The 23,219-nt window shown below is 38.5% G+C and overlaps 1 protein-coding gene across 8 annotated transcripts in view; it reads right to left on the minus strand.

The window, feature by feature from the left end:
- slmapa (sarcolemma associated protein a) overlaps positions 1-23,219 on the minus strand; it is a 94,886-nt gene that overhangs the window by 45,094 nt on the left and 26,573 nt on the right. For all 8 annotated transcript variants that reach the window (XM_079555994.1, XM_079555993.1, XM_079555989.1 and 5 more), the window contains exons 4-10: positions 9,491-9,527; positions 5,195-5,257; positions 3,509-3,604; positions 3,252-3,323; positions 1,123-1,263; positions 916-1,053; positions 676-844 (exon numbers count right to left, since the gene is read on the minus strand). In XM_079555994.1, coding sequence (XP_079412120.1) covers positions 676-844; positions 916-1,053; positions 1,123-1,263; positions 3,252-3,323; positions 3,509-3,604; positions 5,195-5,257; positions 9,491-9,527 — 716 coding nt within the window. The remainder of the gene's footprint in view (positions 1-675; positions 845-915; positions 1,054-1,122; positions 1,264-3,251; positions 3,324-3,508; positions 3,605-5,194; positions 5,258-9,490; positions 9,528-23,219) is intronic.

Below are 23,219 nucleotides of genomic sequence, written 5' to 3' on the forward strand. Positions count from 1 at the left end.
TGAACCAGCCCAGAACCAGCCCAGAACCAGCCCAGAACCAGCCCTGAACCAGCCCAGAACCAGCCCAGAAGCAGCCCAGAACCAGCCCAGAACCAGCCCAGAACCAGCCCAGAACCAGCCCAGAACCAGCCCTGAACCAGCCCAGAACCAGCCCAGAACCAGCCCAGAACCAGCCCAGAACCAGCCCAGAACCAGCCCTGAACCAGCCCTGAACCAGCCCAGAACCAGCCCTGAACCAGCCCAGAACCAGCCCAGAACCAGCCCTGAACCAGCCCTGAACCAGCCCTGAACCAGCCCTGAACCAGCCCTGAACCAGCCCAGAACCAGCCCTGAACCAGCCCAGAACCAGCCCTGAACCAGCCCTGAACCAGCCCTGAACCAGCCCTGAACCAGCCCTGAACCAGCCCTGAACCAGCCCCTTGGTGGAAAAGCCCTAGTGTGTAAAAACGGTGGCCTGTTCCTTCAAGGATTAAAAAAGGTAAACGAAATACTAATTGGATATTTTTGTTATTTTGCAATTAAATGTACGGATTTAGTCTCAAGTCTTTCAACGAAAAATCTGAGCTTTAGTTGATAATGTTCTAACCGACAGCGACCTGGACCTGGGTGGTAGTTGAAGTGTATCAAAAACTCTCATGGGGAACCGGAGGCAGATGTCGGGACTCTCCGCTGTACCTTGCAGAGCGCTCAGCCTCTCGTTGGTGAAGTCGTTGTCCGCCTGCAGAGCCTCGATCCGGGCCTGAAGAACCTGCTCCTTCTCCTCCATCTCCTCCACCTTCAGCTCCAGGTCTCTCCGCTCCGTCGCCCCCTTCTGCGTCTGCTCCTCGTACCGCGCCTCCGCCGCCTAAACACGAACATCTGAGCTCCTGCTGCCCACGTGGCCGAAGCAAAAACACCAAAGCAAACAAACCGGACCTTGATTTTATCTGTGAGCTCCTTGATCTCGTTGACTGCTGCGTTGTACTTGTTGGCCAGCTCCCGCAGCTCGTCCTGACCCCGCTCGGACATCTCCTTCAGGTGAGTGCACTCGTCTTCCGTGTTGCTCAGGGAACGCTGCGGGAACGACACGGCACATGTAGCCACAAACCTCACGGTCCACGGGAAAAAGCTCAGGTCTCTCACCTCCACCTCGGACAGCTTTCGAACCACCTCGATCTTCTCCTGCAGCACTCGCCTCAGGGACTCTTTGGCCGTGGTCTCGTAGTTGTGTTTGTCCTCCTGCAGCGCCAGCAGCTCTTTGCGGATGCCCTCCTCCGTCTGCGACTGACCACGTGCGAGAACAAAACAAACAGTGAGGTTACGAGAGCGCTTTCCAGAAGAAGCATGTAAGACACTGGGTCATCAGCAAGAGTCACCAATGACGACATACCGGAAAATCTCTAATGGCTCGGCTGGTGGAGGCAAATTAAAGCCGATCTCTCTTTATTAGAAACTACAGCAGTAGAAATATTCCCCATGTTAGGAGTTTGTCTCATACTGGTGTAAATGAAAACTCAGGTGCAGGAAGTAACAAACTGAACCCGGGCCGAGGGCGACGCTGCGGAGGAGCTGATCCCAGCGTAACTTTGACACAGATTTAGCCACTTTTCAAACCTCCTGTGACCATATTTGGAAACAGGGCAAATGTTTATGACCCTCCAGGGTTTTAATAAAGTCTCCATGGCGTCTTCAAAGCACGTCCAGCTGCTCCGTGTGCAGGTCAGTCCCACGCCTCAAAATAACTCCTCCCATCAGCGCGAGCGTCTCGTCTTCTCTCGGGTCAGTCTCATGATCGATCACAAACACAAACGCTCCGTCTAAACTCGCCTTTTACACAAGATAACAACAAATAATCCAGAAACAGAAACCTGCAGTGACACTGATGTCAAAGCTCCGCTAACAGCAACGAAACACTTCCTGTTGTCCCGACAAAATAAAAGGCGTCAATGTTCCAGCCGCTGGGAGAGGGTTTGAAATGTTCAGTAATAAATGAACCTAATATTTTAGGTGCAAATGGACACAAATCTCCTTTTTCTTCATTTTCCTCAAATAATAAATACATAAAGGCCCCAGACAATATTAGAGCATTTACGGTACTTTGTTCAAATGTTCCCAGGATTTCTACTGTAAATGTCCACCTACGCAGGTCGTGGACAATGTGAGGAATATTTATCCAGCAACCATTTTGTGTCACCTCAAAAGGTACAATTAAAATCCCTTTCCAACAGCAGCAGAGCTCAGTAAACGGCGGACCTCGACCCTTGGATTCGAACTTTGGACCCGACCCTGAATCCCACTTTTTACACTTTCGCGATCGTAATGCGCAAATAGCACGGCTGTTTCCCGATCGCCAGCGAGAAGGTCTGAACCCGGACTAAACCCGGACTAAACCCGGACTAAACCCGGACTAAACCTGGACTAGGCAGGACTCGGTGTGTTGAACTGAGCAAAAAGGAGAAACACATCACGGTCATATATTATGTGCCCCTTGTGTATAATAGCGGCTACAGCAGCATTCTGCTTTGTAGGAGCCAAAACTTATTTTTAGGGCAAAAAATAACAGGATTCAATAAATTGCATTAATTTCAAATACACAAAAATAGATGGTATATATTCTTAAAAATCCCCAACAGTGAATTAACCCTGTAACCTCAATTTGGACCTTGATGAAATTAAATTTGTGACCCCTGGCATAGAGTATATGAGAGTATTATTTATACAGGGTCTTAACATATTTACGGTCTTAGAAACTATGCACATCGCTAGTTTTATGCTTTTAGGTGATGACAAATGATTAGGAATGCCTTCTAAATCAATTCATTAAAGTTTAACCCCTTAACTCCCACCTGAACCGAGCACGTTTTCTCCAGTTTGGCTTCACCCCAATCTAAAAGCTTCTGGGAAAAAGGTGTGAAAATAGCAAAACTGAGACGAAAACAATGATGGAAATGTGACAAAAAAGTGAGAAAATATTGACAAAAAATTGACAAAAAATGTGATACAAAATGTGTGTTTTTTTTTTTAAATGTGACAAAAAATGACAAAAATGTGATAAAAATGTGACTTTTTTTTTTTTTTAAAAATTGACAAAAAATGACCAGAAAATTACAAAAAAGTTACAAAAATGAGTTGAAAACCCAACAAAAAAATGATGGAAAAAAAATCTGATGACGTGAGGAAAAAGATCCTCTCGGTTCAGGCGGGAGTTAAGAGGTTAAAGCTTTACAAATGCATAATAATGTGTAGTTATTGAAATAGCAGCAGCGTGTCACCTTGGAGTAGGCCTGGAGCTGGCTGCCCATAACCTCCAGCCGAGAGAGCAGCCGGTCCTCATCGATCAAGGCCTGAAGAACAAAAACACTTTCCATTTACTGGTGCACACGCCGATGCCAAAGTAAAAGAAGAGAAAACGTTACAGATACTTTCACATACATTTCAGAGCTTGTACCAAATATATGGAAAGATCGGAAACTGAAACGATCACACATATATCCTTCTAAACAGTCCGGGGTGCTGATGGTCGCAGTACCTGCCAGCTGCTCTCTGAAGCCTCTTGTGTCGTGGCTAAGAGTCTCTGAAGAGTGGCCAGTTTCTGCTCCAACATCTGCTCTCTGTGTAAGGCCTCCTAAAAATGTAAAAGGAAAATAAATATACATATAAAAGGAAAAAAGAAACGACAACCAGTCTCACAATAATCTACACTAGGGCTGCTCGATTATTGAAAAAATAATAATCACGATTATTTTTGTCATAATTGAAATCACGATTATTCAAACGATTATTTTTTTGACTTTAAAAAAATCCATCAAAAAAGTGACAAAAATCCAGCAAAAAATGACAAAAATCCATCAAAAAAATGACAAAAATCCAGCAAAAATAGTGACAAAAATCCATCAAAAAAAATGACAAAAATCCAGCAAAAAAGTGACAAAAATCCATCAAAAAAGTGACAAAAATCCATCAAAAAAATGACAAAAATCCAGCAAAAAAATGACAAAAATCCATCAAAAAAAATGACAAAAATCCATCAAAAAAGTGACAAAAATCCATCAAAAAAGTGACAAAAATCCATCAAAAAAGTGACAAAAATCCAGCAAAAAAATGACAAAAATCCAGCAAAAAAGTGACAAAAATCCATCAAAAAAATGACAAAAATCCATCAAAAAAATGACAAAAATCCAGCAAAAAAGTGACAAAAATCCATCAAAAAAGTGACAAAAATCCATCAAAAAAAATGACAAAAATCCATCAAAAAAGTGACAAAAATCCATCAAAAAAGTGACAAAAATCCATCAAAAAAGTGACAAAAATCCATCAAAAAAATGACAAAAATCCAGCAAAAAAATGACAAAAATCCATCAAAAAGTGACAAAAATCCATCAAAAAAAATGACAAAAATCCATCAAAAAAATGACAAAAATCCATCAAAAAAATGACAAAAATCCATCAAAAAAGTGACAAAAATCCATCAAAAAAATGACAAAAATCCATCAAAAAAGTGACAAAAATCCATCAAAAAAGTGACAAAAATCCATCCAAAAAATGACAAAAATCCAGCAAAAAAGTGACAAAAATCCATCAAAAAAATGACAAAAATCCAGCAAAAAAATGACATAAATCCATCAAAAAAAGGACAAAAATCCATCCAAAAAATGACAAAAATCCATCCAAAAAATGACAAAAATCCAGCAAAAAAGTGACAAAAATCCAGCAAAAAAGTGACAAAAATCCATCAAAAAAGTGACAAAAATCCATCCAAAAAATGACAAAAATCCATCCAAAAAATGACAAAAATCCATCAAAAAAGTGACAAAAATCCATCAAAAAAAGGACAAAAATCCAGCAGAAAAAAGACAAAAATCCAGCAAAAATAGTGACAAAAATCCCAAAATTATAAATTAGAAAAAAAAAATGTGAAAAAAAAATTTAAAAAAAGAAAATTTTGAAAAAAAAAAAAAAAAAAAAATTATAATCGATTTTTTGCGATTATGCTAATTTTGTAATCGTTGACTGTTGTAATCGAAATCGTAATCGAATTTCGATTAATTGCACAGCCCTAATCTACACAGTGAGGAAGATATTTTCATTGTCATTGTACTGCATCAGGTGTGTATGTTTTTATAGGATTGGAAGATAAGTAATAAAGTAATGTTGCTGGTTTAACTAGCCTGCATAAACGTAACCATGTGATCAAGAGGAGGAGAGATGGCTGTACCTGCAGATACTGGGAGAGCTGGAACAGTTCCTGAGAGTACATACTGGGAGTGTTGGCAGACACCTACAGAGACAAAGCAAACATTTTATTTGGCATTTGCATTTCGACTTGTATGAAACTGTATTAAAGCTGGAAGAACAGGTCTGAAAGCCTTAAGAGGGAGAACATTTCAGGTTTGAGCTTCCATGAAACAGAAGCAAGACTGTAATGGATGTCGGGAAAGACGTGAAGTTGGTTGGAGAGTTCATTTTGGCGCCATCCCCGATAAAGCAGATTAAAAAAAAATCGGCCGATAATTAGTCCCGATAATTCTAAGCTGAAATGACATTGAATCTGCGGCTCCGGCTCGCTGCCTTTCTCTCTCGGCCAATTTTTGTGACTAAAATTGGACTAAAACTAAATGAAAAGTTTCTCATGGGACTAAAACTGTGACTAAAATGTCCAGATATTTGAGTCGACTAAAATCAGACTAAATAAAAATGAAAAGGAGAGACTAAAATCATCCAAACTTGTATTGAGCGTCTGAAAGAGCCTCAGATCATGTTTAAAGGATCAGCTCTGAGCTTTGTTCATGTGGAGCAGAAACATGAAGCAGAGGAACAACATTAAATATGATTAGAATCAATATTATCAATGCAAAGTCCACTCAATTACTCTGAATTTTAGTCGACTAAAACTAGACTAAAATTGAATTACATTTTCGTCAAAAGATTAAAACTAAATTAAAATATGTCGTCAAAATTAACACTGAAAAAGACGAGGAAATGTGAACCTCTGACCCTGCAGACCCGCTCACGTGAGTTACTGGAACAGAGCGAGGCCTAAAAACACATGTATTATCTTAGTATTTCTGATCAAATAAACACGACAGCCCCGAGACGGAAGCGCTGTGAACGAGAGGAGTTTAACTTTGATGAAATGAGCCTCGTCACAAATGCATAAATGATCCAGTGCAGGAGAGAGTCTGGTTTTTGTGCTGTAGCATCGTATTATTAGTCAGAATCTGTCACAGATTTGGCATCACTTCTCTCTCATGTCAGAGACGCCTCGAGACTCAGTGAAATACTGTAATACCGTCTATGTTCCAGGATTGTAAAGAAGAATTCATTAGTATGATGTCAACAACAAGAAAAATACTATGAAGGAAGTAGTAGTAGTAATATTCTTCTTTTCTTTTTTTTTTAATAAGATGTGACACAGATGAGCAGAGTCAGACCTGCTCAGATGATGAACTGTAAAAACAAAGAGCTTTAGAAAAAGGTGAGACTCAAACCCAAAGATTTATATTTATACACTTGTATGTTGCTTGGTAGAGTTAATACATTTTGGGCAGAACTGTGAACTGTTACATTGAGTTCTTGTCACAAAATAAAGTGCAAATATATAAACATAATTATCGGTGTCATTATCGGTATCGGAACATGCGGAATTATCGGTTCAAATTGGCGTCATCGTACATACCAATTGTATTTACTTTTGTTGCACCTTAAATATATATTGTTTATATTTATATTGAAATTATTTGTGGGTTAATTTTATTTTACTTTTTAATATTATTTTTCTTCCCTTTTTTTTTATTTTTTATTTTTATTTTATTTTAATTATTATTTATTTATTCTCTTAACTCCTTTTTTTGTGTTTGTTTTAGTTTGGTTTTTGTACATATAAAAAAATGAAAAATTTGTATACAAATATGTTTGTTAGTGTTATCCAAGTGCTTTGACTTTTTTGTTGTTGTATGCATACCAATAAATATATGAAACAGAAATTGGCGTCATCGTGCATCACTAGATTATACAGTTTAAAAATGTTAAAATTATGTTCCATGTCCTGAGCTCAGACCTGTTCACCACAACTGCCTCTAAAATCCTGCCCTGTCACTCAGAAAGGTGTTAATCAGGGTCTGAAGTGCCGTCATGCACGAGCTTAACACAAGCACCTCATTTGAAAGCCTACAAAACTCATCTGAATGGATCTTTTTCCTCACGTCAACACATTTTTCCATCATTCTAATTTTTGTAACTTCTTTTGTAATTTTTTTGTCAAATAGTAATTTTTTGGTCACTTTTTGTCACATGTTTGTCATTTTTTTGTCAATTTTTTGTGACATTTTGCCACTTTTTCATTATTTTTTCGTCAATTTTTTGTAAATTTTTCGTCATTTTTTTGAAAAATGTTTGTATTTTTTTGTATTTTTGTCATTTTTTTGACATTTTTGCCACTTTAACATCATTTTTTCGTCATTTTTTGTACATTTTTCGTCATTTTTTTGTCCTTTTTTGTAAAAAAATGCGTCAATTTTTTTGTCACATTTTTGTCACTTAAAAAAAAAAATTATGTAATTTTTTTGTCAATTTTTCGTCAATTTTTGTGACATTTTTGCCACTTTTTCATAATTTTGTCAAAGTTTTCTCACATTTTTGTCACATCTTCATCCTTGTTTTCATCTCAGTTCTGTAGCTATTTTCTCACCTTTTTTCCAGAAGCTTTTGAATTGGGGTAAAGCCAAACTAGAGAAAATGTGCTCGGTTCAGGTGGGAGTTAAGGGGTTAAAAGAGGAGTATCTGAGGTTACAAGGAAAGTAGTTTTGTTGTTTTCTTATAGTTGGAATAGTTCCAACTATAATCCTCAGAATACACAGTAAAGTAATTAAGTTCAGCGGAGACAGAGTCTAATCACAACGACTTTTCTTTTTACGCTGATGCTGCAGCTCGGGCTCCAGTATTTAAGTGAAATTACACATTATTCCGCTTGTACATTTCTGCCTTTATTAACCTTTCATGGAGGTCAATGGCAACATGGATAATAATACTCAAAGAGGAGCAGAGGTGGGAAATATATCGTCTACAAGATAATATCGAAATAGCCGTTTGGGAGATATGCAAATTTACAATATCGAGTTTATCTCAGTTTGGGGAAAAAGTTTTAAAAAAAATGAAAGAAAAAAACAGGGGATGTGGAAAAAGATTTTGGGGAAAATAGAAAAATAAATGGGGGAAAAATGGGGGAAAACAGGGAAGAAACATGGGGAAAAAATAGGGGAAAAACATGGGGGGGGGAAATGGGGAAAAAACATGGGGGGAAAAATAGGGAAAAAACATGGGGGGAAAAATTGGGGAAAACAGGGAAAAAACATGGGGGAAAAAATAGGGAAAAAACATGGGGGAAAAAATAGGGAAAAACAAGGAAAAAACATGGGGGGAAAAATAGGGAAAAAACATGGGGGAAAAAATAGGGAAAAACAAGGAAAAAACATGGGGGGAAAAACAGGGAAAAAACATGGGGGAAAAAATAGGGAAAAAACATGGGGGGAAAAATAGGGAAAAAATTGGGGAAAACAGGGAAAAAACATGGGGGGAAAAATAGGGAAAAAACATGGGGGGAAAAATAGGGAAAAAATTGGGGAAAACAGGGAAAAAACATGGGGGGAAAAATAGGGAAAAAACATGGGGGGAAAAATAGGGAAAAAACATGGGGGGAAAAATAGGGAAAAAATTGGGGAAAACAGGGAAAAAACATGGGGGGGAAAAACATGGGGGGAAAATTGGGGAAAACAGGGAAAAAACATGGGGGGAGAAATTGGGGAAAACAGGGAAAAACATGGGGGAAAAATAGGGGAAAACAGGGAAAAACATGGGGGAAAAATAGGGGAAAACAGGGAAAAAACATGGGGGAAAAATAGGGGAAAACAGGGAAAAACATGGGGGAAAAATAGGGGAAAACAGGGAAAAAACATGGGGGAAAAATAGGGAAAAAATTGGGGAAAACAGGGAAAAACATGGTGGGAAAAATAGGGGAAAACAGGGAAAAACATGGGGGAAAAATAGGGAAAAAATTGGGGAAAACAGGGGAAAACATGGTGGGAAAAATAGGGGAAAAATAGGGGAAAACAGGGAAAAAACATGGGGGAAAAAATAGGGAAAACAATGGGAAAAATAAGGGAAATAATGGACAAATGAGGAAAGTGTGTTCAGGACATTTATCTTTTTGCAGCACAGTTTTGCATATTTCATACAATAGTGAGATGTCCTGTGATGGGTTATGAATTTGAAAAGGTGGAGGGTGGTTTCATGTTTACGCATCCAGAAAATACAGATCAGAGGAATTCAGAACAAGAACATGAAAGCGAGCTGTGTCATTAAGAATAAAAAAACCACTACTCTCGGTGTATTTTTGTTTATACGCTCAGAAAGTTGCTATATGGTTCCTCGAACATCTCTCCGAGCGCTCAGGCAGGACCAGAGTCTAAAACCACCTCAGAAACATGTATAAAAGTGATGTTTGGTCTCTTCTTACCTTGTCTACGGGCAGCGGCAGCGGAGTCTGGATGACACTGAAACAGAAGAGGAAACGGGCATCTTTGTTACTACGACGGCGCCGAGGCAACGGTAACCACGGTGACGCGTTTCTCAAGGTCAATTTACGGAAAGAAAAATAATCAACTTTTAAGCGGCGTAATAATACCAGGAGTAGTTTGGCATCCACACAGTAAAGTGAAGATTACTCCTGGTATTATTACGCCTTACAATATAGTTCCCCCTTTTATCCGCTTAGAAAATCCACATAGTTTAATTGTGTGTAATTATACTTTGTAGTGGAACACTTCACGTAACCATATTTAAATAGGGAAAACGTGGAAGAGCTTGGTAGCTTCTATCTTGACCTGTTTTGGAGCTATAGAGGAGAGAGGGAGAGGCTAAATGCTAACGCCGTCTGTGCTGTGTTTACGTGACTGAAGATCAGACAGGTCCTAAAGAACTCGTCACAGCTCAGGTAAGAACATATCTCAGTGTGGAAGAACGGTGGCCTGTTCCTTTAAGGGGAGTTTTATTGGATGGTTTTTCCAAATGTCTGGTCTATAATCCAGTAAAAACAAATACTTGACCACTTCAGCAGTTCTTTTTATTTTTATTATACTTAAAGTGATTCAATCGGTTTCTGTCCCAGGTTTGATTAGTTGCCCTTAGCATTCCCATGATGCTGTTAGCGTTAGCATACTGTTGCTACGGCATTTTGTGTGGCGATCAAAAATACAATTGCAGAGGCTAAAACTAACTCAATGATTGAAATCTCCAGGTTCTGTACTTCAACATGATATACAGCAGGGGTTGGCAACGTCAGGCCCGGGGGCCAAATCAGGCCCTCCAGCAGAAAACCTCTGGCCCCTAATATGATTTTGAGGAATATTATTAAGCAAATAAGGAATCAATTACCTGTTAAAGTATCTAAAGTGGGAGAAATGGTGTCTTTTTATAGCGTGTTTAGTTTTAAACATTCCACTTGGTCATATATAGTTTAAAACAGTGATTCTCAACTGGTGGGTCGGGACTCAGAAGTGGGTCATGAGCCTATAGGGAACTTTTTTTCAATATTTTCTATCTGGAACGACACGGAAACACACTGGAGTCTGTTATAATTATATTATTGGGATGTTTTGATCAGAATTTCAGTCTTAAAAGCAAATTTACGGCTTGTTCAATAAAAACATGTTATATACAATATTTTATACGATATATGACACATTTGTTTGGGTTATTTGGGTGGCAGCTGGTCATTAAGGTAATGGCGGGTCTCGCAGCCGGACCACTTTAGAACCACGGTGGCGGCACGGTGGCGCAGTGGTTAGTGCTCTCGCTTCACAGCTAGAAGGTCCCGGGTTCGATTCCCACCATGACGAGGCCTTTCTGTGGAGTTTGCATGTTCTCCCCGTGTCTGCGTAGGTTTCCTCCGGGCACTCCGGTTTCCCCTGCCACTAAAAACATGCACAATAGGCCAGGATGAATGATGTGTGTGAGAGTGTATGGTGGTGTCAGAGGGTCCGTTGGTGCAGACGTGTGTCGTCGCGAAAGCACTTCGGTCAGTCTCCCCCAGGGGGCGCTGAAGCTACACACATAGTTTACACCGAGTGTGGAGTGAAACAACTGTCTCATGTAAAGCGCTTTGTGACTATATGTCTGTGAAAGGAGCTGTATAAATAAAGATCTTCTTCTGGCATTTGCAGAAAATGGTTCTTAACTTTAGGCTGCAATGGTCAGGTTCGGCCCTTGGTGTTTGAGCAATGACTAAACTTGCCTCCCCCTAATAAACATGATATCCATATCCATGTGGCCGTGGGCAGCGGCTCTCGGCCAATCAGAGTACGGCTCTTTGCATGATTGGATTTGTTTATTACAACGCGGCTCTTTGTAAAAGAATCGACTCTGTGCATTAAGCTAACGGTGACCTCGCTGCCCAGGGAACGACTTCCGGTTTTGCCCACACGGCAAAATAACAGCGTCTCATTTATTCATTAGTTCTGCAGTTCATGAGTTCAACTTTCTTTATGTCTGATTATTAACAGACAAAACACAATCAATATCTCAACTAAAATAACTTTTTTTTTTGGCTGATTTGGCTGGTCCTCGCTCTGCAGTCCCACAGACCCAGCTCCTCATCTCTACACACATGAACAGGGCTGGGACCGTTAAACGACACCAGGACGGTGTCCAAAATGAAGGTTTAGGTACGACCGGTATCAGAAAAATAAAAGTATCAAAAGCAGGAAAAGAAATATAAAATCTTTATATTCAAGTTGTTATGCTGTTGGTTATACTAATTTAAAAAGAAAAACAAAAGTGAAAGACAAGTAAAAAAAAAAAAAAAATGCAAATAGTGGGAAAAATTTGGTTAAATTTGGGAAAAATTTGGGGAATCAAAAATATCAAAAAGGGAAATAAAGTGGGAAAAAATGGAACAAAAAAGATTGGGGGTAAATTTGGGGAAAATTAGAAAAAAAGGGGAAAATTGGGAGAGAAAAAAAAAAAAAAATCGGCGAAAAATTTAAAGAAAAATTTAGGGGGGACATTTTTCTTTTAAATTGTTACAAACATGGACGTTTTTTTTCCCCCTGTTAAAGGAAGTTTCATCTCAAACAACTAACACAAATGTAAAAGAAATTAAATGAAAGGAAAAGAATAAATGAACATTATTCATCTGTTTGTGGTTCTAAATGAAAAATAATTAAGTATCGGTACCGAAAACTAGGTATCGTTAAAGTACCGGTATCGAACAGAATGTAACGGTGCCCAGCCCTACACACGAGAGTCTGAATCTCCCTCCTTTTCGAGGCGGTGTAAAAGGAGCCCGTGCAGCCTCGCTCACAGCAGGATGTGGGTTAAACAGTCAGGCAGACCTGGCTCTGGGATCAGCTTCTCACATACACACTGAGCCACAGGCCAGGGGCGGATCAGAGGAGGGGGCTCAGTGGGCAGGACACATACAAACAAATTCTATTAAAAATATTGGAAAAAATCCAAATTCGTTCCCAGTCGGAGCACAAAATGTCAGTTTATTTAATACACATTCATTTTAATCTTGGTGAGGAGTAAAACCATTAAATCTAACACAGTTATTGAAAAGAAAAGGTTATTTTGAAGCTACTGACAGGCAGTTTGACTCATTTCCCGTGGTCGGCACAGCAACTGTTTAACCTCTTACCACCCGCCTAAACCGAACGCCTTCTGTCCTCTTTGGCTACAGGCCTGTGTAACACCTCATTTGAAAGCTAAGACCCACAAAACTGATCTTTTTCCTCGCGTTGTTGCTGTGTTGTGTCACCTTTTGTATGTTTTTTTTTTGTTGTTGAATTTTTGTCACTTTTTGGTTGAATTTTTGTCACTTTTTGGTTGAATTTTTGTCACTTTTTGGTTGAATTTTTGTCACATTTTTGTTGAATTTTTGTCACATTTTGGTTGAATTTTTGTCACATTTTTGTTGAATTTTTGTCATATTTTGGTTGAATTTTTGTCACATTTTTGTTGAATTTTTGTCACATTTTTGTTGAATTTTTGTCACATTTTTGCTGAATTTTTGTCATATTTTGGTTGAATTTTTGTCACATTTTTGTTGAATTTTTGTCACATTTTTGCCGAATTTTTGTCACTTTTTGGTTGAATTTTTGTCACATTTTTGTTGAATTTTTGTCACATTTTTGTTGAGTTTTTGTCACTTTTTGGTGGAATTTTTGTCACTTTTTGGTGGAATTTTTGTCACTTTTTGGTTGAATTTTTGTCACTTTTTGGTTGAATTTTTGTCACATTTTTGTTGAGTTTTTGTCACTTTTTGGTTGAATTTTTGTCACATTTTTGTTGAATTTTTGTCACTTTTTAGTTTAATTTTTGTCACATTTTTGTTGAATTTTTGTCACATTTACATCTGTTTTCTTCTCATTTTTTGTGGCTGTTTTGGTGCTTCTTTCCCCCAGAAGCTTTTTGATTAGGGTAAAGCCAAACTGGAGAAAATGGGATCCGTTCAGGTGGGAGTTAAGAGGTTAAAAGTCACTTCCTGTCAGTGTCCAATAAGAAAGTGAAACTATAAAAAAAAGAAGCAAAATCTTAAACATAATTGTGCCAACCATGTTTTAGCAAAGATTGTGTCTAATGTGTCACGTGCACTTTAAAGTCTGTGGACGAGACTCATGTTACAGTGTCTTATTACTAATCTATAGCCTCGTGACTTCAACACTCGGGTGCTGATAAAAGACTGAGGTATGACATGGAAAGCAGCGGGAGAGTGAAGGAATGAATGAAAACAGGTAAAACCTCAGATTAATGTGTAACTGAAGCTGTGAGAAAAGCACACAGACTTAAACCAACACACAGAGCTCGCCCTGCACGAGCAACACGGACGTTTACTCAGTGAAGCTTTTGAAAGAACTTACTTTAATCAAACAATACTTGAAAAAAAGCTCAGGACCAAAGGAATGGAGCAGAACTAGAAAAATCCTGAATAAAACTGAATTTCCGAGCATTTCTAGGCTAAAATGTGCTTTTATATTAGCCTGTGAAAGCCAGTCTTGTGAAGTAAAGTCCCTTCGTGTGATATATTAATTCATTTAACTCTCTTTTCTCTCTCTTTCCAGTTCAGCTTAACCCAAATCCATAAACTCAAAGCCTGTAGGCCAGAGTAACACCTCACTTGAAAGCTAAAAAACTCATCTGAGCGGCTCTTTTTGTCATGTTTTTGTCACTCTTTTTTTACAGCAAGCTTTTTAGGTAAAGCCAACCTGGAGAAAATGTGTTTGCTTCAGGCGGAGGCAGAGGTCACATTAACCGAAAATTCTCCGTCATTTGCGGAATATTTTTTACTTTGACGGAGAATTTCAAAGGCCGTCCGTCATTTTGAAGGATTGAAAATCAAACCGTAACGAAAATAAAGACTCAGTTGTTTTTCATAGCGTGCGGGGCTCTCTCTCTCTCTGAAGTTTAACTCCGCGTCTTGTCCTGGATGAGCTCTGTCGTATCACTGCCTCGCTCGCTAACTTTCCTAACAACAACACGGGGAAGAAAACCACGATGCAAACGCGGTTAAAGGCTAATAATATCCTTCCCATGTGGAGCCGCTCTTCTCAGGTAAGTCTCAGGACGAGCTCATCTAACCCCCCCCCCTCTCTCTCTTTCCCTCCCCATGTGCGGAGCGGCACGTAGTGCAGTGATGTGAACTGGTAAACATTGTCCCGTTCACCCCTCAGAGAAAACAGCACACAAAAAATTCCGCTAAAATTGAAAACATACAAATAATAAGCTCCACTTTACATTTGTATGATTGTAATCTGAGCCTTGGTGTTGATGAGCAGGTGATTAGGGCTGAAACGACTAATCGATTATTGAAATAGTCGACAACTATTCTAGTAATCGATTAATCGTTTTCTGGCTCACACAGACTAAAATGGAGCAAAAATGACATAAAAAATGTAGTATTTTTGATGAAAACCTACTTTGATTTTATATTCAGGGTCTGTCGTGTTTTGTACATTGTAAATTTCATTAATAGAGCCTTAAAAAAACATTTCCCTTTAGTTTCCTCCATCAACTCCACTTAAGCGCCACTTGTGATATGTGATAAAAAAATTGAAAAAATAAAATGTTCCTGCACCATTCACAGCCAAGCGATTAATCGCAAAAATAATCGATAGATTAATCGATTACAAAATAATGATTAGTTGCAGCCCTACAGGCTCTGAAACTCGTCTCCTCTGAGACTTTTACGCTCGAGTTTATTCACATTTCTGTTGCAAAATGTACCGTGACTGTTCAGATCAGGTTTAGTTTAGCTCCATTTATCCTGCAGTCTCACATTTTTACTAATATAAATAATGTGCAGCCTATATATATATATATATATACACATTTATAAAAACAAAACAAAAAAAACGCTTGAGATGAATTCATGAAGGATAAAAATTAGGGATGCACCGATACCGACACTAGTATCGGGATCACAGGAGCTGAAGTAAAGACGAAAAGAGACCATTTAAGTAACATCAATACTATTGTTAAATAAAAATATATAAATGAATAAAGCTCAGGCATTGGGAGCTTTAGGACATGGACTTCTCTGAGTGCAATAAAAAATTATATTGAATGAAAATAAAAATAAAAATAAATGGCATCAGCACAATTCTAATATAACGGCTCTTAAATGTGTCGCCGACTTTACTTAAGGAAATGTACACGAGTAAATTTACTAATTACAAACCAATCTGCTGTGAAAAAGTAAGAATGTTGAAGAAAATGCCTTGTTCTCGTATCGGTATCGGCGAGTACTTAAATCCAAGTACTCGTATCGGTTTTAGAAAAAGTGGTATCGGTGCCTCCCTAATAAAACTTGCTCATGACGGATTTTTTTCAACCCTGTCTTCAAAATGAAGGAGAGAAATTATCCCGAGCGAATCCACCGGGCGGAGGTTAAGAGGTTAAATTAATTTGAGTCTTTAAAAAGGACAAGCACGATCCATATGGTAAAAATCAAAAAGAATTAAGGAAATAGTCTCACCTAATACTGCACTCATGATCATTTGTCGACATAGGTCATGTTTATGTCGCGCTACTTTGACTGAATCCTGATCAAACCGGTGATAAAGTCGGTGCAGAGCCAGAAAACAACCAGATAAATCCATTTGTTTCAGTCCTGCTCACAGGGTAACCATTAGAAAACATCTAAACAACAGGTCGCAATAAACTGAGACTTAACCAGGTCTAAACATCTAAACAACAGGTCGCAATAAACTGAGACTTAACCAGGTCTAAACATCTAAACAACAGGTCGCAATAAACTGAGACTTAACCAGGTCTAAACATCTAAACAACAGGTCGCAATAAACTGAGACTTAACCAGGTCTAAACATCTAAACAACAGGTCGCAATAAACTGAGACTTAACCAGGTCTAAACATCTAAACAACAGGTCGCAATAAACTGAGACTTAACCAGGTCTAAACATCTAAACAACAGGTCGCAATAAACTGAGACTTAACCAGGTCTAAACATCTAAACAACAGGTCGCAATAAACTGAGACTTAACCAGGTCTAAACATCTAAACAACAGGTCGCAATAAACTGAGACTTAACCAGGTCTAAACATCTAAACAACAGGTCGCAATAAACTGAGACTTAACCAGGTCTAAACATCTAAACAACAGGTCGCAATAAACTGAGACTTAACCAGGTCTAAACATCTAAACAACAGGTCGCAATAAACTGAGACTTAACCAGGTCTAAACATCTAAACAACAGGTCGCAATAAACTGAGACTTAACCAGGTCTAAACATCTAAACAACAGGTCGCAATAAACTGAGACTTAACCAGGTCTAAACATCTAAACAACAGGTCGCAATAAACTGAGACTTAACCAGGTCTAAACATCTAAACAACAGGTCGCACCAGCAATAAACTGAGACTTAACCAGGTCTAAACATCTAAACAACAGGTCGCAATAAACTGAGACTTAACCAGGTCTAAACATCTAAACAACAGGTCGCAATAAACTGAGACTTAACCAGGTCTAAACAAAAATCCAGACCTAAGCAACAGAATGTAACAAAGCCGAGACAAAAAGCGACTAAATTCAATCACATATAGACTTATTTCTTAAACATTCGCACTCATTTACTCTGATGCTAATAGAAAATGACTGGATCTTAGTGCTGACAGAGAAGAGCTTGATCTATATTCCAGTTTTCTGTTTGGTTTGGATTGATCCCAGTAATTACAGAGATATTCGGTAGATAAAAGCTTCCCGTCCTGTCCTCCACTTGAATCATTCCCCGTCACATGCTACCGATTGACAGCAAATGCTAACCTGAACACAAGGCAGAGCTGTCAATGATTGGGCAGATGACAAACCCATTACCTGGAAGTGTGGAGTCATGGGTCAAAGGTCAGAGTTCCCTTCAGGGTCTCTGTCAGAGTGGGGGAAAACGTTCCTGAAAGCACTGACTGCAGATTCCCCGTGTGTTTGCCGTCCCGCCGCAGCTCAGCCTCTCTCACTCTCCTTCCGTGATCCTTCCTTAAAGATAGAACCCGTGTCTTGTCTGTGAAGCCCCGCCCCTCCCGGCTGCCTCGGTCCCGGAAACAAACGCCCCGCGGCTGCAGGCCTGGGCTCGGCGCGAAAATAATCATTCCAATGTGAACACTTATTTATTGCTCTTTTGTTTAGTCTCGGTTAAGATGGATCAATGGCTAATTTAGGCCGATAAAAATGTATAAACTTTATTGGAAAGTTGATGAAGCAAGTCTGTGTTTTGTCTGTGTTGTGTCACGGTATGAAAATTTTACCTCACGGTTATTGTGACCAAAATTATCACGGTTTTCGGTGATATCGCAGTATTTTTTTTAATGTGTGTTAGTATGTTCAGAAGCATTGATCGTCCTACACAAACTGAAATGGTTTCAATAAAGTTTAACAGTGCTTATTACTAGGGCTGCTCGATTATAGAAAAAATAATAATCACGATTATTTTAGTAATAATTGAAATCACGATTATTCAAACGATTATTTGTGGCCTTAAAAAAAAAAATCTTTATTTTATTTATTCATCTTTATAATTATTTTAAAAAACAACTATGGACTACATTTTCTTTGGACAATAAGAGCTTTTTTTTTTTTTTTAATATGCTCAAAAACTAATCATATAGGGACACCTGCCCCCTGCTGGCCAGCCCTCACACCTGTCCAACAGAGCGGCGCGGCCTGATGACATCATCACACAGCGACAATGTTTTTATGTCAAACCAAAGCCTGAGCCTCTAGCTCGTGAAATGCGAAGGGAACAGAAACAATCGTCTCAGTAGCTGAAGTAATAAGAGTTTGTTTGAGCTCCGTTGATCTGCTCCTGAAGAGTTTTAGACTTTTCTACTAAACAAAACCAGTGTCTGAGTAAAGGATGTGGAGGCTTCTGAAACAGCTGTTCTCCTTCAGCACAAGGTGAGCTCTGAACAGAGGCGTCATCTCAAGAGTTAGGTATAAAAAAAACATTAGTACGATATTATTTACAGTTCTGTCGCTGCGCTGGTGTTTCAGCTGATCAGACGCGTCACACAAACCGCGCAGGACAGACTTTTTGCGCTTTGGATGGACGAGCGGGAGGGCATCCTTAATAATCGTTTGTTCTCGATTATGCTATTTTTGTGATCGTCTAGTGTAATAATCGAAATCGTAATCGAATTTCGATTAATTGCACAGCCCTACTTATTACATTAAAAAAAATACAGACAAAGCCTTTTCAATCAAAGTAAAGGAACTCTAACGATGTGTTGTTGATGTTTTGAGGGTGTTACATGAACTATTTATAGCGTCAGAAACGAAGATAAACCGTCTATATCCGGACACGGCTTATGCTGGCGGTGGCGCTGCAGCCGCACTATGGGGCGACTCGTTACATTCTCCCTCAGCCCAAAGTCCCACATCAGCATTTCAGCTAAAGCGCTAACGTTAGCTTCCTGCTATAGAGCTGAGACGGTCACGCAGGAGAGTCACAGGTTCGAAGTCTCGCTGCTTTAGAGACACTTTTTCCTGCACGTTCCACAAACAGTAAAACTGTCTCTATCAACTGTCCTTCAGCTTCTTCAAACACACAAACATGTCCAGACTTCAGGCTCGTCTCTGAGGCTGATCCTGCGCTGTCGTCTCGGACATGATTCCAGCTTCCAGAAAGTTTAGTTTTGGTTGTAGCTACAGAGGCGCCTGCGGCAGCTTCAGCAGAGGAGACGGCGCCTCATGAGGCTCACTTTGCCTAAACCGCGGGCGCCGTAATCCACCGCGGTAACAGATTTTTTTAAAAACAAGACGGTAATTATTATTGTCAACATTTTTACCGGGGTTTACCGCCACACCGGGAACCGTGACATCCCTAGTTATATTGTATTGTAGTTTGTGTATTGTTTGAGCGATGCTTAATCTCCAGGAGCATTTCACTGATAAACACATTTCCAGTTGAAGAAAAAAATACTTGTACACATGTGTAAAAAGGAGTCAATTAACCCCAATTGAATTTGCTAAATAATTTCCTCTATTGGGAACAACTGGACGGGCTGTGTCTCTGGCCTGGGAATGCCTCGTGTTCCCCTGGAAGAGCTGGAGGAAGTGTGGGGGGAGAGTATTACAGAAAAATAATGATCACGACTTTAATAATAATTGAAATCACTCAAACTATTTGTTGCCTTAAAAAAAAAAAAAAAAAATCATCACAGCGTTTCCCCTACCATTACACCACCCTGTCAGGACGATAGCCTTTCATGATGCAGCGTTAATCACTGAGCGTCTTTACCAAATCCGTGTTTTGTTTTATGCTCAGAGTCAGAGTCCGTGTTTTTTGCGGATCCAGTCCATGTTTTGGCACAGTGACCGTGCGGCAGACACAGGCCAGGTCGTGTTTATTTGGGGGCGCATCAAAAAAGATCAGAGAAACAAAGGCAGAGGCAGGAGCTGCTGCCGCGCGAGAAAGTTTGACAAGACCGATTAGATGAAAATAAAAGCATTAAAGGAAATCCAACCCAAGCCACATCTAACAGTTGAGTTTAGGCAAAGCTGTTTCACAGCAGCCATACCCGCCCTGCCAAACCAGTAAACCGAAGGGAAACACTGTATTAACTTATTAAGCAAAAACTACGTAAAACATCTTCTTTGGACAATTAAAGTCCAAATGATATGAAATATGCTCACGTTTCTAAACTAACCCTCTTCAAACCAAGTGCGCGGCCGGACGACATCATCACACAGCGCTGTTTGTTCACGTCGGACCGTTTACGTCAGGGGTGCCCAAAGTGGGGCCAGAGGGTGACCTACTTTTGCGCCGCATCTGGTCTCTCTCCCGTTCATTTTCAATGGCAAATATAAATGCAGTACACTTTTTGACCACGAGCGTCAAATTGGGGGCGCTGTTTCACTCCTTTCACAAAGTTAAGGAAACACTGTTCTGGTATGTGGGGTTTATCAATCACGGAGCGTCGTAGCATCAACTTTCCCATTTTTCCAACTTTTTTTTTGCAAAAATCGTTGACATCTATGACTTATAAAAGAATTGATGCTGAACTGACACTTTCAAAATGATATAATATGGCATTTTCTTTGACTTAAAGAAATGAATGAGCTAAAGTCACTGTAGGTACTGCAGGTACAGGTGGTGCTGTTGTTTCCATTTTGCTCTATTTTGCTACAATAATTGATTTTGTTCCACTAAAACTAGGCTTTTGTAGCATGTTAACCCCTTAACTCCCACCTGAACCGAGCACATTTTCTCCAGTTTGGCTTTACCCCAATCCAAAAGCTTCAGGAAAAAAGCTGTGAAAATAGCAACAAAACTGAGACGAAAACAATTATGGAAATGTGACAAAAAAGTGAGAAAACATTGACCAAAAAAGTGATGAAAAATTGATGAAAAAGTGGCAAAAATGTCACAAAAATAGACAAAAAAATGACAAAAATGTGACAAAAAATAACAAAAATATGATAAAAATTTTACAAAAAATGACAAAAATTTTATGAAAAATTGACCAAAAAAGTTACAAAAATGAGTTGAATATCCAACAAAAAATGGAAAAAAAATCTGATGACATGAGCAAAAAGATCCTCTCGGTTCAGGCGGGAGTTAAGAGGTTAGTTGCATAGATAGAATTAAATGCAAATGTATACCAAAAAAGAAAATAAAGTCACTTTTATTATTTGCAGTTATGTGTTTCACGCTTGACATCGCCGTGTTTGGCCCGCGACTCACAGGCACTTTTTAATTTTGGCCCTCGGAGACAAAAAGTTTGGGCACCCCGGTTTACGTCAACAGTGAGCGTGAAGAGGAGCTTTAGACTCCGCTCCACAAAAGCAGCCCTGGGCAAAGGAAAGTCTTCTGAACAGCTGCTCTCCTTTCAGCAGAAGGTGAGCACTTATCTGTGGCGTCATCTCAAGAGCTACTTATGGAAATTATTCAAATGATCCGTGAGGAGAGCAGAGGCGGAAACACAGGATGAATATCTAATGTCAATCTGGACCTTTTATACATTTGTCGTAAAGGCTGGAGGAGGAAGAACACGCAAAGATAAAGTAGGCAATTGTAATCGCATTTAATTATTAATGGAAATTTAGAAAACAGTGGATCAAGTTTGGTGCGTGTGTATGGTATGTAGGGCTGCAGCTAACCATTATTTTCACGATTAATCGATTAATCGCTTGGCTGTGAAAGGTGCATGGAAATGGTATTTTTTCCATTTTTTGACCACATAAGCTAAAGTGGCGCCGCTTGCGGACGTGTTGATGGAGTAAACTTAAAGTAAACGTTTGTAGGAGGCTCTTTGTCTCGTCCAATCAGAAGCAGAATTAGCATAAAGACAGATATTTCTGAAATGTATAATGTAGAAAACACTGCAGACCCTCACTTTAAAAACAAAGTAGGTTTTCATCCAAAATACATTATTGTCATGTCATTTTTGCTCTATTTTAGTCTGTGTTCGCTAGAAAACGATTAATCGATTACTGACATAGTTGACAACTTCTTTAGTAATTGATTAGTTGTCGATTAATCGATTATTATTTAAACAGGGACAGTGCACAATTTAACATTGACCAAAAGGAAAGATGTACCAGGTTATAGTAAAAGTGCTGATTTCCACCTGTCGTCCCTGGGCTGATGTTACAAAAACTGATTTTAAATGTAGATGAAAACTTGACCATGGGTTTATACGTTTTGACATCATTAAAAACATACATTTAATTTAAACCAGATTGGAACATTAGAACATTTACCGGTGCTTTTCCTGGGTGAACGGTCGCTCCTTCATGGCAGTTTGTTTTTCTAGAAGCCATTTTTTTGTCAACTGTGCAAATCTTTTTTAATCTTTTAAGGGGTTAATAAGCTGTAATCAATGTATTTTCTTGTAGTAGAGCACGTTTCTTTTGCCACCATGGATTTTTTGTCACATTTCTGTAATTTTTTTGTCATTTTTTGTCACATTTGTCAATTTTTTGTCACATTTTTTGTCATTTTTTGTCATTTTTTGTCACATTTTTTGTCAAATTTGTCAATTTTTGTCACATTTTTTGTCATTTTTTTGGTCATTTTTTGTCATTTTTGGTCATTTTTTTTGTCCATTTTTTTGTCATTTTTAGTCATTTTTGTCACATTTTCGTCATTTTTTTGGTCATTTTTAGTCATTTTTAGTCATTTTTTTGGTCAATTTTTTTGTCATTTTTAGTCATTTTTTTTGTCATTTTTTTTGTCATTTTTAGTCATTTTTAGTCATTTTTTGTCATTTTTTGTCATTTTTTTTGTCCATTTTTTTGTCATTTTTAGTCATTTTTGTCACATTTTCGTCATTTTTTTGGTCATTTTTAGTCATTTTTAGTCATTTTTTTTGTCAATTTTTTTGTCATTTTTAGTCATTTTTAGTCATTTTTTTTGTCAATTTTTTTGTCATTTTTAGTCATTTTTAGTCATTTTTTTTCTCAATTTTTTTGTCATTTTTAGTCATTTTTTGTCACATTTTCGCCATTTTTTTTTGTCATTTTTTGTCATTTTTTGTCTTTTTTTTTTGTCATTTTTTGTCATTTTTTGTCACATTTTTGTCACTTTTTTGTCACATTTTTTGTCACATTTTTTTGTCATTTTTTGTCATTTTTGTCACATTTTTGTCACATTTTTTGTCAATTTTTTGTCAATTTTTTGTCTTTTTTGTCACATTTTTGTCACATTTTTGTCACATTTTTGTCACATTTTTTTGTC

The sequence above is a fragment of the Gobius niger genome, assembly GCF_951799975.1.
Source record: "Gobius niger genome assembly, chromosome: 5".
NCBI lineage: Eukaryota > Metazoa > Chordata > Actinopteri > Gobiiformes > Gobiidae > Gobius > Gobius niger.